General features: G+C 51.4%; 2 protein-coding genes across 10 annotated transcripts in view; one reads left to right on the top strand and one right to left on the bottom strand.

The window, feature by feature from the left end:
- The window catches only part of KIAA0319L (KIAA0319 like), a 95700-nt gene extending 88545 nt beyond the window's left edge, over positions 1–7155 (bottom strand). For 4 of the 7 annotated variants that reach the window (XM_019430165.2, XM_019430162.2, XM_019430164.2 and 1 more), the window contains exons 1-2: positions 6710–6912; positions 3866–4035 (exon numbers count right to left, since the gene is read on the bottom strand). In XM_019430165.2, the coding sequence (XP_019285710.1) occupies positions 3866–4007 (142 nt within the window). In that variant the 5' untranslated portion in view covers positions 4008–4035; positions 6710–6912. Of the gene's footprint in view, positions 1–3865; positions 4036–6709; positions 6914–7051 lie in introns of those variants that run through there. The other 3 variants (XM_019430160.2, XM_019430158.2, XM_019430159.2) reach the window with 3 other exon arrangements.
- An 11-nt stretch (positions 7156–7166) lies between these two features.
- NCDN (neurochondrin) lies at positions 7167–16037 on the top strand. Of its 3 annotated transcripts, XM_019430167.2 has the most exons (8): positions 7167–7382; positions 7655–7722; positions 8602–8742; positions 9843–10811; positions 11610–11851; positions 12429–12653; positions 13040–13182; positions 14501–16037. In XM_019430167.2, the coding sequence occupies exons 2-8, from the start codon at positions 7690–7692 to the stop codon at positions 14935–14937; spliced, it is 2190 nt and encodes a 729-aa protein (XP_019285712.1). In that variant the 5' UTR covers positions 7167–7382; positions 7655–7689; the 3' UTR covers positions 14938–16037. The 3 variants fall into 3 exon arrangements, with proteins under 3 accessions (XP_019285712.1, XP_019285714.1, XP_019285716.1); XM_019430169.2 differs by lacking the exon at positions 7655–7722; XM_019430171.2 differs by lacking the exons at positions 7167–7382; positions 7655–7722 and adding an exon at positions 7746–7871.
- The last annotated feature ends 1087 nt before the right edge of the window (positions 16038–17124 follow it).

The raw sequence follows: 17124 nt of genomic DNA, 5'->3' as shown, positions 1-17124 counted from the left end.
AAAACTGAACAACTCACTAGTAGATAAATACTGACTCAGGCTACCAACAGCAGGTTTTCGCTGCTATTATTTTGTTGTTGCTTTGTCAGGTAGGTTTTTTTACCCTTATTAAAAAAAAGGTAATACATGTACACTGAAAAAAAGATGGAAAACGCAGAAATTGTACAGAGATAATAATTCCACTGCTCAAAAAATATACAAACAGGGGATGCCTGGGTGGCTCAGTTGGTTAAGCATCTAACTCTTGATCTCTGCTCAGGTCATGATCTCAGGAACCATGAGATCAAGCCCCATGTTGGGCTCTGCGATGACAGTGCAGAACCTGCTTGGGATTCTCTCTGCTCCTTTCCCATTTGCAAGCATGTGATCTCGCTCTCCCAAATAAATAAACTTTAAATATATACATATATCATATATATATATATATATATATATATATATATATATATATATATATATATATATTATATACACATACATACACACACAATTATGTATCTTGTTTCAAGCTTCCTATTACATAAAAGTACTTTTCTCTTTGCACAAAATTGGCACCATAGTGGACATGCAGTTGTATATCCTCCTCTTTTTTTTTTAATTCTTTTTTTAATGTTTTTATTTATTTTTGAAGGAGAGACAGAGCATGAGCAGGGGAAGAGCAGACAGAGAGGGAGACACAGAATCCGAAGCAGGCTCCAGGCTCTGAGCTGTCAGCACGGAGCCTGATGCGGGGCTCAAACTCACAAACTGTGAGATCATGACCTGAGCCAAAGTCAGATGCTCAGCCCACTGAGCCACCCAGGTGCCCTTATCCTGCTCTTATTACTTAACATGAGGAGCATTTCCCATGTACTTACTCTCCTGAACTGTGAACTCTGAAGCTGGATAATATGCCACATGTGGACATGCTGTAATTTCATCACACTCCTACTGTTGGGCAGGTTGTAGCAATGCTTTACAACATACAATAAACGAGTGTTGATGAATGTCCTCATTCACAACCATCTAAATATATCCTTGAGATAAACTCCCACAAGGGGAATTACCAGGTCAAAAGATATGAACTTTTTAAGGATCTTGATATTTATGCCAAAAAGTTCTCTGTTCAAATTTCCCAGGATAGCATGAGGGCAACCACATCACCCTTCGGGAGGACTAAATATTTTTACTTTGATCTTCATCAGTATGATAGGCTAAAAAAAGATATCTCACTTTAATCTGTTCTTTGGGGGTACATGGCTGGCTCGGTCGGTGGAGCGTGCAACTCTTGATCTTGGAGTTGTGAGTTCAAGCCCCACATTGGGAGTAAAGATTACTCAGTTAAAAAAAAATCTAATCCGCAGTTCTCTGGTTACTAACAAGAAAGTACATTTTTAAAAATGCTAATAAATCATTTTACTTTCTTATTTATGGTACTGTCTCTTTTCTATCCTCTGGGTACATCATTTATTCATTTTTCCTATTAAGATATTATGTTTTTTTGGGGCACCTGGGTGGCTCAGTCAGTTAAGCATCCAACTTCACCTTAGGTCATGACCTCGTGGTTCACGAGTTTGAGCCCCACATTGGGCTCTGTGCTGACAGCTCAGAGCCTGGAGCCTCCTTCAGATTCTATGTCTCCCTCTCTCTCTGCCCCTCCCCCGCTTATTCTCACTCTTTCTCTCTCTCTCTCTCTCAAAAATAAATAAAACATTTAGAAAAGTATTAAAAAATATATTATGTTTTTTAAAACATTGATGTGTGGGGCATCCAGATGGCTCAGTTGGTTAAGTGCCTTGGTTTCGGCTCAGGTCATGATCTCAGCATTCACAAGTTTGAGCCCTGCATCAGGCTCCGCGATCAGTGCAGAGCCTGCTTAGGATTCTCTCTCTCTTCCTCTCTCTCTGCCCTTCCCCTGCTCGTGCACATGTTCTCTCTCTCTAAATAAATAAATAAACTTAAATAAATAAAATAAAATATTGATGTGAAAAAGCTCTGGTAAGTTAAAATATATAACAAATCTGTCATGTGTTACCTGCACGTGACCTCAGTTTGAACACACATGGTTCTTGGTTCTTCCACAGTAAAAGCTCCAAACTTTTCTAAAATAAAACTAGTAAAATCTAATCTGCACCAGAACCACTCCTAACAATACCACCTTTACACCTCTATACTCAATCTGCTCACTGTTGTTGTTTTTAAGCAGCAAGCTGAGGGGATACTAAAGACTAGCACAGTAGCCCACAGTACTCTGTTTAACCAAGTGCTAGATTGGAAATACAGAAACAGAAGTAGAAATGCTTCTTCCCCCCTGTACATGGAATCCCTCAAATAACAAGCTGCTCATCATGGTTCAGGATAAAAAAACTATCTTTGGTCCTCCGGAAGACTATCTGTGGTTGGAAGACAGAGAGTAACAGAAGAATAGGAGCACAGGCTATTGAGTGAACAAACCAGAGTTTAACTCCTGGCTCTGTCGTGACTTCTTGCTGTATGACCCTAGGCGAGTCATTCCACCTCTCTGGGCCTCAATTTCCTTATGTATAAAATGAGACTAAAACTATCTGTTTTAGGATTATCATAGGGATTAAGTGAGATAAGATATGCAATGTTTATAACCAAGGGTCTGGTATGTGGTAGGTGCTCTTCAAAAAAAATGCAATTTTCCTACCCTGATGGTGCTAAATCACTTACTTATTTAACTCAAATGATCTTACATAAAATGTTGGCCTGAAATAGTTAGCTGTCCCAGCAAAGCATCATCTGGGTAAAAAAACATTTAGGTCAGCTTTCTGTCAACTGCAATTTCCACTGCTCTAATTATGCAATCATCAACCACCACTGCAGAACAACAAAAACTCTAAAGCTGATGTCACTGAAATTGCTAAATACAGTAATTACTTGATTCTCTAGATCATGACCACCAACTCCTTTAGGAAAACAACAGAAATCTTTGGAATTATAGGAGCAAAAGGCTGATTCCTTATCCCAGACAGTGGTCTCTATAACACAAGGCTTTTTGGTCACTGCCCAGAATGGCAGCATACTCCAAAGTCTCTCCGAGATGGCTGTTCTCTCACATTCCATACTCTGAAAAGGACAATGTCAACAAAAGAACTAAAAGAAAAAATGATTTCAAGAAACAGTATCCCTTGAAATGTAACCTTCGCACTTTTTCCTGGCAAGAGGTTCCAGCCTGGTGAGATAATCTCTAGGAAGAAACCATACTTTATGAAATCTATCAGCATAACCCTTTTCTACAGAAAAAGCAAGGAACACATTGTCCCTGTAAGTGAAGATTCCTTTAGAAAAGAAAAAGAAGCAAAGTATCTTTATGAAGCATCTATGTTCACAGTGCTGTACTACACACTTTAATTATGGTATCACTCCTATCAAGCTACAAGGTGAAATCTTATCCTTCTTTACAGACAATAGGTAACTTGCTCAAGGTTTTACAGTTATTACGTAGAAACATCCAGAACCAGGACCCAGGTCTTCCCAACTTCCAAATATTTTTATTTCTTTTTTAAGTAGGCTTCATGCCCAGGGTGGAGCCCAACTCGGGGCCAGAACCCATGCCTCTCTGATCAAGACCTGAGCTGAGATCAAGAGTCAGATGTTTAACTGACTAAGCCATCCGGGCATCCCTCAAATGTTTTTCTTTTCATGACATCTTCACCAAATCTTAAAATTATCATGCCAATTCCCTCTTATGAGAAAGAATCCAATTTTAATTGTGGTTCCAAAACAAATAAACCCAACAAACTAAGTGTCCACCAAAAGGATGACCGTTTCTCTCAATTAGAAGATTGCTTTTCTACCTCCTCCTAGTCTTTAATATGAACTGAAAGACTCATACAGTTTAAATCTATAAAGAAAATGGTACCTGTTGACAACCACAGAGCACTGAAGCAGAAGCAAGTAAAAAACAGGTATAGGCTTCTCAACCATTTCACAGATAGCTGCCAACAAAATCCTGATAAAATCCAGGAAGCAGGGTTTGGCTTGACTCCCAGCCTCTTCTCCATGGCCTTCCAGACAGACGGAACCCGTTCACTATAAAGATAGAAAGGGAAGAAATTATATGCCAAGTAATTAATAATTGATTCCTGGAAATGTAGAATTCTAGAGAATGTGACAGCCTAGAGGGAAGAGAAATTTCAAGTTTATCTTTCACTGCTCATACCTGCCTGTAAATTTTAAACCTGAGCTTTGACAAAGCCTATAATTATCAGGATAAAAACATAGCAAGGGGTATGAAATGAATCCACTGTAAAACTGAAACATTTTATGTTCTATTATTTTCTAAGCTAACAGTAAATCATCTATGTGGAAGAATGGAAAGAGCGCTTGCCTGAAGAAAAAAAAGATCTGAGCTTCAGTTCCAATTCTGCAAGTAACAGCTTTGTGACTTTGACCAAACACACCTTCTTATTTATGAAGAGTTTCGACTGTCAGAGGCAAACTAAGCTGAGAGTTTTGTCTAGCTGTGCTTTAAAAAAATAAATAAATAATACTGTGACTATCTTTAGGAAGTACATGCACTCTCCAGTTTATTACTGCCCCACCACTATGACCTTAAAAATCTATCCAAATTACACTTCAATGTCACGTCCCTGATCCCTAGAATCATCTGCAATTCCTGACTTGAATTCATATAGACACTCAAATATTTACACAGTTCCTATTATGTGCTAGGCATCGTGCTGGCTACTCTAGAATCTAGGAGCTGGATAATTTAGGTCCCTTCCAGGGAAAAAATGATTTTCATCTGTTTCTTCTCTTATACAACTTCCCTACATTGTATAAATTATTATATAAATCTTGGCAATATCATGAGGGTTGGTTGAGTTCTGAGGAAGCAATTCAAATTCTTCTGTCCTAAATGTGCACCTGTCACCCACATGTGGCAAATGGTAGACTCCGCCCTCCACCCCCAGCCAGCATACAGGGAGACGGGCATCACATGAAGTCAATATTGACTAATACCAGGAAACAGACACATGCACACACACAGCTGCAAAACTGAGGCACGGCCCACCCAAGAAAAGGCTTTCTCTGAGCCTTAAGCAACTGAAGTACTTCTTCCTCATTCACTTCCATCCATTCTGATTTCTAGCAGTTTTGAAGTTGTATGTTAGGCAGCAGGGGGCTGAAAGATGTGCGGGCCGGTGACATGTTCAAGAGATTGTAAAATGGAGCCCAAGTTAGAAAGTATATCCAGCAACTTCTCTAGCCTCTCAAGATGGAACAGTGAGTGTGCACGTGTACGTGTGTGTGTGTATGGATCTCACCCAACACATTTCTGCCTACCACAAAAGGATTTTAAATTCAAAGTGACTCAACACCTGTCATCAATAGCGTGACAGGTGGGCGACAGAAGCATAAAAGAAATGAATAGGTTTTGAAAATGGGAGTAACAAACACCATTGGATTAGCAAGCTGATCAGAAGTGCAATGTCTTACAAACCATGCATAAAAGGCAGAGCTCTTTTCAAATGAACTCCCAACCAGCCAAGCCTCTGAAATCTACAACTGCCTAAGGGTGCAGATCACTGCTAGGGTCCAGTCAAAGCCTTGCTGACCAGAGGCAAGAACAACACAATCACCAAGATCCAAATGGTTTGTTACAGAATCAAAGGGTAAAAACCCAGAGAGAGAACACACACCCCCACAATACTTGACAAATGAAAATCTAGAAAAGCTTGCAATAGTTTTGGCATTTAGGGCGTTACAAGTACACCCGAAATAAAAGCACTCTCTGTTGCAGCAGCTGTTCAGACAGAGAAGGGGGTAATGTTTACTTAATCCTTCAGGTTGATGGGGGATGTATCATAGTTCAGTCTGTCAGCTACATACGTGGAACTCCATTTATGTACACAGCGATAAGATATGTTTGAACAACGACAGAGCAAGTCTGAAACAGCCTATTCAGCTGGTATGAGTAATCAAGAATAAAGCTCTTTTAAAAAAAAATCTCAGATATTTGGGAAAGTTACAGAACAGACTGCCATGAATAACTTTGCTTATATTTGCAGGCATTGTTTTCCAAATAGCTGGAAAAATGAACAGATTGTTCTGGGAGGTCGTCTTTCCAATTTGTTCTTAGCTCCCAGTCTGTTAATCACAGAAGAAAGCACAAGGAGACTCAGCTAATGCTGTTCACTAACTGCATCTATTGTCGGTTGGGCACAAGCATCAGGAGGTGAGAGAAGGAAAAGCGTTTTTGGAACCGCCTGAGGTGTTCTTTTGACTTCCTTCATTTCACCTTTGTGCCCACCGCAGACACCACAGAACCCCTCTGTGGGGAATAATTTTCTAAAGTCCGGAATAAGGCAGGTTTCGCATGATAATTTACACGTCGTGCTCAACCCCGCCCCCCTTGTTCTGCATCAACTTTCTATCTTGGTGGGGAGACCGAACACCAGAGACAGCAGCTAAAGACGAGGCTGCAGAAGTCGAGGGAAGAAGGATAGCAGCGCCCCGAGCCCGGTCTGTCAGGGGATGGAGGATGCTGCATGACCAGGCGTGGGCCTGAAAGAAGCAGGGTCTGGGACTCGAGCCCCGCACCTACAGAGCCAGAAGCAGCTGGCTGCCCTAGCCGGGCCAGGAGCGCCACCTCCGGGTCCCAACACCCGGCCAGCGCACCCTCAGAAATAGCCCGTCCCGCTTGCCCCTCCCCTGAGCTCGAGGTCCTCGGCCTGGCAGCCAGCCGCCCCCGGCCACCTACCGGGGCTCAGGGCCACACAGCGGGGCCCCGGCTCTCGGCGGCCTCCGCCTCCTCCCGGTCCATGGGGTCGGGGCCCCAACCTTCGCTCCCCTCACCCGGAGGAGGAGGAAAAAGAAGAAGGTAGTGTGGGCTCCCCACCCGGACAGCTCCCTCTCGCCTCAGCCTCCCAGGACAGCGACAGCGGCCGGAAACGCCGCCTCCTCCCACCTCCCTGGGCTCAACCCGGAAACACACTCTTCTTGCTAACCAGCCCTCCTGCCCCCACCCCCACCCCCGGAAGCTCAATTCCAGCCGCGAGCCAGAGGGGGAGGTGAGGCAGTGCTGAGGGACAGAACTACGCACGAGCGAAGGAGCCTGGGCCGCCAGGATGTCGCCTCCTGCTCTCCGCAGTCTGCTCCTTCGCTTGCCCTGCGCGAGCCCCAGGCCCCAGACTCGGGCAATACCCATAAGCAAGATGGCGGCAACGGTGGCACCCCCTACGGCTTAGCGCCCAGGTGTGCCATTGGCCAGAGCCCGGAGTGAAGCCGCCGCGGATTGGCCGAGAGCTCTGCGGGGGTGGGGGTGGAGCTGCAGCCGCCTGGAGCCGGGAGTGGGCAAAGCGGCGTGAGCAGCGGCCCCAGGCTCCAGGAGCATCGCGCTCGGAGAAGATTTCGCCGCTCGGGGCCGCAGCCTGGTGAGCTCAGCCCCCTTCAGGCCCTCCCCTGCATCCCAACCAGGGCCTCGCCGAGCCGGCGCTGATCGATGCCGACACACCCCGGGGACCCTATCGCGACTCCATCGCGCCATATCGCGACATCATCGTGCCCTGTCGAGACTCCATTTTGTCACAGCCCTTTTCAATATATAGCTATATATTTTTTTTTAATTTGCCCTGTCATCTTTGGGGGCTGTCCATGTCGTGATTTTGCCGTGATCTCTCCGTGACATCACCGCGCCATCGTGAAGTGTGATCTCATCGCCGCCCTGTCGTGACTTCATCAATGTCGTGTTGTGACCTGGCTGCGGCGGGACAGGTGGTGACCGCCAGGAACCCTCTTCCCCTTCTCATCTCCCCATCTCAGCAGCCCCGCTTCGATTATCCGGCTTTTGGATTCTCCGTTGTCCTGGGAGCTACCCCGGACCCCTTCTTGCTTCTCCAGCCCCTGCCGGCATCCACTGACTGGTAGCGAGCGGGGAGGGCGAGGAGAGGGAATGCAAAGGGTTAATTCTGCTGCTGCTGCTGCTGCTGCTGCTGCTGCTGCTGCTGCTGCAGCTTCTGCCCGAGGGAGGGAAAGGAGAGGAGGCAAGGAGCCTGCGGGGGCGTTTGAGAGCCCTGGCTGGAGGGGTGGGGTCCGCAAAGGGGCCTCCAAGCCTTCCCTGGTCAGTACCCTGCATCCTCACTTGTGCTGAAGCTTGTCTCCTGCCTGTTCTGGAGAAGGGAGGGGAAAGGAAACCTAGGATGCCCTTTTCCCTCATATCAGCCTGAGTCCGGATAATCGAACTTCACCCATGTATGTCTCCATTCCTTCCTGTCTGTCCTCACCACTCCCTCCTGGTGTGCTTGGGTGGAAGGAGATAAAACCAGGCCTCTGGTGCCAGGGGGCAGCTGAGCAGTGGGGCCAGCCCCCCTCCCACTCCTGGGAGATTGGTAAGGAGAGCTGTCCAGCTGAGCAGCGGGATGCATGGTCCTTCTTTCCCGCTTTCCGGAGGTGACCTTGGCCAGGGTCCCTTCTTCATTCCTAAGGACTTGAGGGTCCAGCACCTTTAAGGGGCTCCCCACAAGGGAGGTCAGTCTTGAGGAACCCATCCCTCCTGATCCTCCCCTCCCTCTGTGCTAATCCCTCCCTCCATCCTCCACTCCCACCCCCACCCCTCCTCTGCAGAGGGATGCTCAGTCCCTCTTGTGTTCACAGTTGGGCAAGGCGGGCATCATGGCCTCGGATTGTGAGCCAGCTCTGAACCAGGCAGAGAGCCGAAACCCCACCCTGGAGCGCTACCTGGGAGCCCTCCGTGAGGCCAAGAATGACAGTGAGCAGTTTGCAGCCCTGCTGCTAGTAAGGACCTGACTGAAAATTGGGAGGTGGGAAGGGCTGGGTGGTTGGGTCCCCTAGGAATGGGGTCAAAAAGTCCCAGAGGATATATAGGTGGTCCTGGCATTCCCGGAGGCACCAAGATGCCTGCCTTTGGACTCTTCATTGCTCCCCTAAGTGTGGGAGCAAAGGGGAGAATGGGGGTGAATAAGGCGTAGGGCCTTAGAAGCCTTGGAGGAGGCTGCCTGGGTCTGCTCTTTGGGGCGTCCCGAAGCAGATGGGAGCTGACTCATAGGGTGACAGCAGCAGGTAGTAACTAGTGCAGAGTACTTGAGGGCTGGGGATGATTGCTCTGGGGGTGGAGAGAGTAGCAGAACTAGAAGTAACTGGGAAGGGGTCCCAGGGGATGGCCAGGATGGCAGTAGGTAGGTTGAGGGTGAAGGAGCTGGTTTGGGGCTTAGCCCTGTTGGAAGAACCGGGCTGGGGCCAGCAGAGCAAGAGCTGCAGTGCTGGGAAGGGGGGGTTGATGTGTGGGGGGTGAAGGGAGGAGGGAGTACAGTCTCTGCTTGTTTGCCATGGCAACAGGGAGAAGGCTCCAGAGTCAAGGGCTCACACTGCAGCAGAGGAGGTGTTGAGGTGAAATGTAAGGGGAAATGTTTTGACAGGCAGAGTGGCAAGACACAGGAGCCATTTCCCCTGAGAAGGTGGCGGGAATGGATCAGAGGCTTCTCTGGGGAGGGGGGTGAGAGCAATTAGGGCGAGACCCTAAATCCTTGGGGGATTTTAAACTGAGCTCTAAGCCCAAATCAGGTTGCCAGCTTCTAGATTAGACATCAGAAAGAACTTCCCGAATGACTGAGTGATGAAATGGCAGAACGAGTAGTTGAGGATTGGACCTCCCTTCTGTATACGTAATCATAAATGAGGGATCCCAGAGGTCACAACCATCTGTCTCCCCGGGGTGGGGAGGGAAGGAGCTGGACGAAATGACCTCTGGAGGCTTCCTGACCCCAGAGAGAATCACCTTCCATAACCACATCCTGGTAATGGTCACCGCCCAAGGGTGCAGGGGGCAGTCTTCCTTTCATCCTGCTGATAGCACATACCCCCCCCCCCCCCCTTAGGTGACCAAGGCAGTCAAAGCAGGTGACATCGATGCCAAAACTCGGCGGCGGATCTTCGATGCCGTAGGCTTCACCTTCCCCAATCGTCTCCTGACCACCAAGGAGGCACCAGATGGCTGCCCCGACCATGTTCTCCGAGCCCTGGGTGTGGCCCTGCTGGCCTGCTTCTGCAGTGACCCTGAACTGGCCTCCCATCCCCAGGTCCTGAACAAGATCCCCATCCTTAGCACCTTCCTCACTGCCCGGGGGGACCCGGATGATGCTGCTCGCCGTTCCATGATTGACGACACCTACCAGTGCCTGACAGCTGTGGCAGGCACACCCCGTGGCCCCCGGCACCTCATTGCTGGTGGCACCGTGTCTGCCCTGTGTCAGGCATACCTGGGGCATGGCTATGGCTTTGACCAGGCCCTGGCACTCCTAGTGGGGCTGCTGGCTGCTGCTGAGACCCAGTGCTGGAAGGAGGCGGAGCCCGACCTCCTGGCCGTGTTGCGGGGCCTCAGTGAAGATTTCCAGAAAGCTGAGGATGCCAGCAAGTTTGAGCTCTGCCAGCTGCTGCCCCTCTTTCTGCCCCCGACAACCGTGCCCTCTGAATGCCTCCGGGATCTGCAGGCCGGGCTGGCACGCATCCTGGGCAGCAAGCTGAGCTCCTGGCAGCGCAACCCTGCACTAAAGCTGGCAGCCCGCCTGGCGCACGCCTGCGGCTCCGACTGGATCCCAGCGGGCAGCTCCGGGAGCAAGTTCCTGGCCCTGCTGGTGAATCTGGCATGTGTGGAGGTACGGCTGGCACTGGAGGAGACAGGCACAGAAGTAAAAGAGGATGTGGTGACCGCCTGCTACGCCCTCATGGAGTTGGGGATCCAGGAATGCACCCGCTGTGAGCAGTCACTGCTCAAGGAGCCACAGAAGGTGCAGCTCGTGAGCATCATGAAGGAGGCCATCGGGGCTGTCATCCACTATCTGCAGCAGGTGAGGTATAGCGGCCCACGGAGGGAGTCTGGTGTGGGGAGAGCCAGAAGGCCAGGCAAAGGGGGAAGTGAATTGCACCTTAGTGTAATAGGAAGAGCGCAAGATGCCCACTCTGAGGGCTGATCCTGCAGCACTCCCGGGAGTAGAGTGGCCGAGCCTCCCTCTCCCTCCCTCCCTGAGCCTCCACACAAGCACCATACCACACACCATATGTGCACTCACATCACAGTACACACACACACACACACACACACACGCACACAACACAGTGACTTCCCACTCACAACCCTCCCCCCAGTACACACACACTCCAAATCGAAGCAGTCTGTTCTGCTCAGCCTCTTGCATTGTTCCATACACCTGCACATACAAACTTGGCACGGAGCTGGGCAAAGGAGCGGGGCTGCCTGGTTTCTGGCCTCTGGAGAGATTCAGCTAACTCCTCCCAGGTCAGAGCTGCCGTAGAGGGAGTGTTTAGTTAGCTTTGGACCTGTGAGTTTCCTTCGAGCCTTGTGATACTTCAGAGGTGGGGGGAAAGGGGATGCAGTGAGTGTGGGGACATGTTGTCCAAAGTCCAATTCGCTCGGCAGACATGCCCTGAGGGCCTGCTCTGTGCCAGGCCCCTGTTGAGCGCATCCTTCCCATGTGTTAGGTGCTGGGTACACAGGGCCTGCCTTTGAAGGGGTCACAGGCCAGAATTCCCTTCTAGTTGTGTTATTCCTAGGCTGGCTGGCATGCTGTCCCGGCCGGGGAGGGTCTCTGGTCCTACTCCATCTCACAGGGGTCCCATGGCAACAGGTGGGGCCAGAGAAGCAGAAGGAGCCCTTTGTGTTTGCTTCGGTGCGGATCCTGGGGGCCTGGCTGGCCGAGGAGACCTCATCCCTGCGCAAGGAGGTCTGCCAGCTGCTGCCCTTCCTTGTGCGCTATGCCAAGACCCTCTACGAGGAGGCCGAGGAGGCGAATGACCTCTCCCAGCAGGTGGCCACCCTGGCCATCTCCCCCACCACCCCAGGGCCCACCTGGCCAGGGGATGCTCTCCGGTGAGTTTGTAGTTAGAGTCTGTCCAGCCAGACTGTTCTAAAGAAAAGCATAACAGAGGGACACTTCCTCACCCCCAAACTGGTCTGTGCTGGGCTTCCTGATTGGGGCATGAGATTTCCTTTAGGATTATTTCTGTTTGTTTTGGGGGGCTTGTTCACACAGGACTCCTGGTCAGCCAAGTCTTCTTTGCCAACCCCAGATTTCTCTGTAAAGAGAGAACTCATGCTTATTGAGCATCTACGACACACCAAGCACTTTGTTCTACCCTTTACCAAAACAGTCTCATTTAGTTCACACAGCAAATCTATGACATAAGTCTCATCCACATCTTCAGGATGAGCAAACTGAGACTCAGGGTTAAAGTAACTTGCCCGCACATACACCATGTGGCAGAGCCCAAGTTCAAGCCTAGGCCTGTGCAGCACCAAAGCATGTGCTTTTCCTGTGGGACCTACAAGGAAGGATGTGTCCTTTCCCCCTGCTTTCATTTCTCTTAGGTGGGATGCCCCAAGAAAGGGAATCCTTGTGCCTTCATCTCTCCCCACCCCTTACACACCTGTTCCTTCCACCCCCCAGGCTCCTTCTGCCCGGCTGGTGCCACCTGACCGTTGAAGATGGGCCCCGGGAGATCCTGATCAAGGAGGGAGCCCCCTCACTTCTGTGCAAGTATTTCTTGCAGCAGTGGGAACTCACATCCCCAGGCCATGACACCTCAGTGCTGCCTGACAGTGTGGAGATCGGCCTGCAGACCTGCTGTCATATCTTCCTCAACCTTGTGGTCACCGCACCAGGGCTGATCAAGTGAGGCCGGGAAGGAGGTTGGAGGAAGCAAGGGGTGGGGGCTGCTCAGACTTGCCTCAGATCTCAGTCTCCTACTTTGCTTCCCTGTGCCCATGGGTTCCTGCTAGTGTTAGAGTGACAGGCTCTCAGAATAGACAGAGCCACCCCACATGAGGTTTTGGCATGTCTAGAACTCCTCTGGGCCTGTCTGCCTGCTCCAGCTATAACCCAGTCTCTGTTCCCCAGATGCCACGAATGGGCCCAAAGTTAACTCTTAACCCTGCTGTCTCATTTCTTGCGAAACCCTGCCTGGTGAAGCTGGGAGCCCAGAATCCCAGGTTTTCCCAGGCCTTGGTCTAGCTCAAATAACCCCTTCTCCCATCTCCACCCCCCACCCTCTCTCCCAGGCGAGATGCCTGCTTCACATCTCTTATGAACACCCTGATGACGTCGCTGCCCTCACTAGTGCAGCAGCAAGGGAGGCTGCTTCTGGCTGCCAATGTGGCCACCCTGGGTCTTCTCATGGCCCGGCTCCTCAGTACCTCTCCAGGTAAGCTCCGGGGACCCAGTCCTAATGGATACAGACAAAAGATCTGGGTGGACCTGTTATATTCTGGGCATAAGTCCCCATTTTCAGGAAATGGTTTTATAGAATTTTCCAACTAAGAGGAAATCTGTGAAGTGTGTCTCCATCCCCCACCCTACCCCACCCTTCTTCCCCAAATGATAGCATTCTTTTCCTTCTGAAGACTTTTAAGGCAAGGTCTGGTGGGTGTAAGTACAGGCCTGCTCAGAGGCACAGGCATAGGCACCTGAAATTCCCAGCAGCCCGAGTCTGAATCCAGTGTTTTCAAGGTGGAGCCGCCCCCACCCAGGGCTTGAGTCAGGAACCTTCTTCCTCCCCATTGAGGTTTTTCTCTGCTTAACACCTCACCTCCCTCGTGACAGGCTTCAGTGCTTTGGTGCCCCCTCTGCACATACCTTCTCCGCAACCCTGCCTCACTCTGGCTGTGTGAAGGAGGAGGGACGTCCCCTCCAGCCCCTGCCAGCCCTCTGTGTCTTCCACTTTGGCCGTGGGTGTCTGCTTGGGTCCCTCTGTCCCCGCCTGTTCCCTGTGCCCCATCTGTCAGGTTGGAGGAGCTGAGCAGATGCCCGGGAACAGTGTGTAATGAGCCTGTACCCTCAGCTGCCTATGTGTTCCCTGTGCAGGGATCCCAGTAGGGTCCTCCGGCAATGGGAAGGGAGCATGACCTAGTGATCCAGGAACCACCCTTGCGCTCTAACCCCATGCTCCCTCAGTCCCAGGCTGCATCACCTCAGCCTGAGTAGAGCCCCAGTGCTGTTAACCCACAGATGCCACCAGGCTGGACTAACAGCCTCCCTGAGAGGGTCCGCAGTACAGGGGTGAGCCCCTGTCTGGCAGGTAAGCCGAGCCCCATCACCAGCTCCTGGTCCCCCTGCCCCCACTCTGGCGCCCCCTTCTGGCCCAAGAATCAAATTGTTGAGACCGCCTTCGTCTGTAGGTCTCTAGGCCCGGCAGCGGCTCCCATCCTGCTCCCGTCCCACTGCAAAAAGGGCTGACCATGAGGTTGAGTGTACCAAGATTATCACATTTAATTCTCACAACCGATTTCTAAGATTAGCACTATTGGCCCCGTTTTACAAGTAAGGAAACGAGACCCAGAAAAGTGGATTACCCAAGGTCACCCAACTTCAAGTGAAGTTGAAGGTAGGGTTTGAGCCCAGGCAGGCTGGTCCTAGGCTCTGCTTCGGCTCCCAGAGTGTGTCCGCACAGGAGGGTAAAGTGAGGGTCTGGGAAAGCAGCTGGCCCCCCAAGTTCACGCGCCCACTCCCTGCTTGCCTTCCAGCTCTTCAGGGAACACCAGCGTCCCGAGGTTTCTTCGCAGCTGCCATCCTCTTCCTATCACAGTCCCATGTGGCGCGGGCCACACCTGGCTCAGACCAGGCAGTGCTGGCCCTGTCCCCCGACTACGAGGGCGTCTGGGCCGACCTGCAGGAGCTCTGGTTCCTGGGTATGCAGGCCTTCACAGGCTGTGTGCCCCTGCTGCCCTGGCTGGCCCCAGCCGCCCTGCGCTCCCGCTGGCCACAGGAGCTGCTCCAGCTGCTGGGCAGCGTCAGCCCCAACTCTGTCAAGCCTGAGATGGTCGCCGCCTATCAGGGCGTCCTGGTGGAGCTGGCACGGGCCAACCGGCTGTGCCGGGAGGCCATGAGGCTACAGGCGGGTGAGGAGACAGCCAGCCACTACCGCATGGCTGCCCTGGAGCAGTGCCTGTCAGAGCCCTGAGCAGGTGTCCACTGGGGACAGACCCAGGGGCGTGCAGCGAGGGAAGGAGGGAGGAGGCATCTTCCCTGAAGCTCCCAAACTGGACCCCCCTCCCTAGACTCCCCCCACACACACACACGACATCCCAGCTTTCTGGCTTTTCCGAGGGCAAGGGCACAGTGCCCATCCCTCAAGTGTAAGGAACTGCGTCCCGCCCCCCGGGCCCCCATGGGGGCAGGGATTGGCTTGAAAAATCAACATAGCTATCGCTGCCAGGCCGGGGAATGTTGGAGCAGCCCCCAGGGAGGGGGGCACTAGGTGTCATTGTGCCCTGTGTCAGACTCCCCCACGGGAGGGAGGCCCCAGGATGGGATAGGGCTGGCAGGAGCTGGCTGCCTCAGCCCATGTGCCCTGCCGGCCAGGGCGTGGGCTCCCCTAGGCTGTGGTGCCCCCTCTAGCCTCCCAGTCCACGTCCTTCCAATTGGCCATTTGGCCCTTGCCCTTAGCCCCTTGGCAGAGAGCAGACTCAGGCCATTGACATCGCAGTTCTTCCTATCAACTTCAGTGACCCAGGGTCTGAACTGCCTCATCCTTCCAGGGAGACCTGGGGCAGACAGGCCTGGTGTGTGGGTGGGGAAACCTCCTTCCACCTGAGCTTCCTTGAGGGGACCCAGGAGTCCTTAGGCCCTGGCCTCTAAGCTTTTGTGTCATGTTGCAGCAGAGTGACGATGGGGGTTGGGGGGTTATTTATTTTGCCTGTCCTTATCCCTGCTTGGACACCTGAGCATCTGATCCCTGTCCTCCTAGTGCCATCTGGCTTGACTGGAGCCAGGAACAGGAGGGACACTTCTCCAGAATCCGCATGTTTCCCTAGTGATTGCACCCCATCACCATCGTGGTGCCTGGCTTTAATCCCCACCCCTGCTTAGGATCCCTCTCTGCAGAGAGACGCGACTGGCGACTCCAGCAGGGACTACTTTTCTTATGATCCCGGGGGACCCCCCCACACACAACCTGATCCCTTACTTCCATTTCCCCCTTCCTTCCCCCAGTGCGTTCTGTGATCGCCAAGTTCAAAGCTGTGCACATGCGGACACTCAATAAATGTTCATTGGTGACAAGATGGTTCCTGTGTGGTCTGTCCTGCACCTTCTCCCTTCCAAACTCGAGGAGCTCACAACTACCATTTGCTGAACACACACCCTGCCAAGCACGTTTCAAGTGTTATTTAGCCTGCCAGAGAACCCTGTGACACAGGCATTATTCCGATTTTACAGGTGAAGAAACCTAGGCACGGGTAGGTGGTTTGCTCAAGGTGATGCGCTAGTAAGGTGTCAGAGCCAAGACTGAGCAGGCCGTTGACCCCTCAGTCCACACCCTGTATTGCCAGAGCAGGATTGCAAATTCAGATGCTATGGTGGCCAGGCCTAGGTGCTCCTGTGTACAAATGAAGTGCTGACCTGGAGGGGTTCCAAGTAGCACTGTCACATCCTCCAATCTCTAAAGGTAAGTCAGAAACCCTAATTTTTATGCAAAATCCTGATTTTTGAATGTTGCTCATTTTTTCCCCCATGAAACCACTACTGCCTCAACAACATCTCCAGGCCAAATGTTTTGTACAGGAAAACATTTTAGGCAACCAGCTGTTCACCTCTGTTCTATGTCAGTGAGAAAGACAAGGGGCCTAAGAGCTTCAGCCCAAGACTGAAGTCAAGCCCCCACTGCTTCACCAGGCCTGAGCCCAGGCTGTCATTCAGGAGCCAGACCTGCCCCCAGCCCACATACCGCAGACGTCTCCACCAAGGCCAGTAAGCCAACAAGCATTCACTGAGTATGTCCCATGAGCCTGTCTGTGGTTGGCCATGCATGGACAGAATAACATTCATTTATTTATTAGATGTACTGAAAGTCATGTTCTTAGCATGGAGTCCCGGGGCAGTGGGGTGAGGGTTAGTATGAAAAGACAGACCCTGCCCTCAAGCAACTTAAAATCTAGAGAGGAAACAGACAAGGCAACATCCCCTAGAGGTATAATCAGCTGCTTGTACGGGGGTCTGAACGAAGTAGGCTGGACCATGAGAGCCTCTCAGCCTGACTGAATATGTCTGGGAAAGCTCAGGAAGTATTTGCTCTGAGACATGGGGGTGAGGAGAGGCTTGCCAGATAGACAAACAGAAGAACAGCAGGTATAACGGCATGCGAGCTTAG

This window comes from Panthera pardus, unplaced genomic scaffold, assembly GCF_024362965.1.
Source record: "Panthera pardus isolate Hobbes unplaced genomic scaffold, ASM2436296v1 HiC_scaffold_11, whole genome shotgun sequence".
NCBI lineage: Eukaryota > Metazoa > Chordata > Mammalia > Carnivora > Felidae > Panthera > Panthera pardus.
Note: the sequence above shows the minus strand (reverse complement) of the source record. Positions and strands in the feature narration are given on the sequence as shown.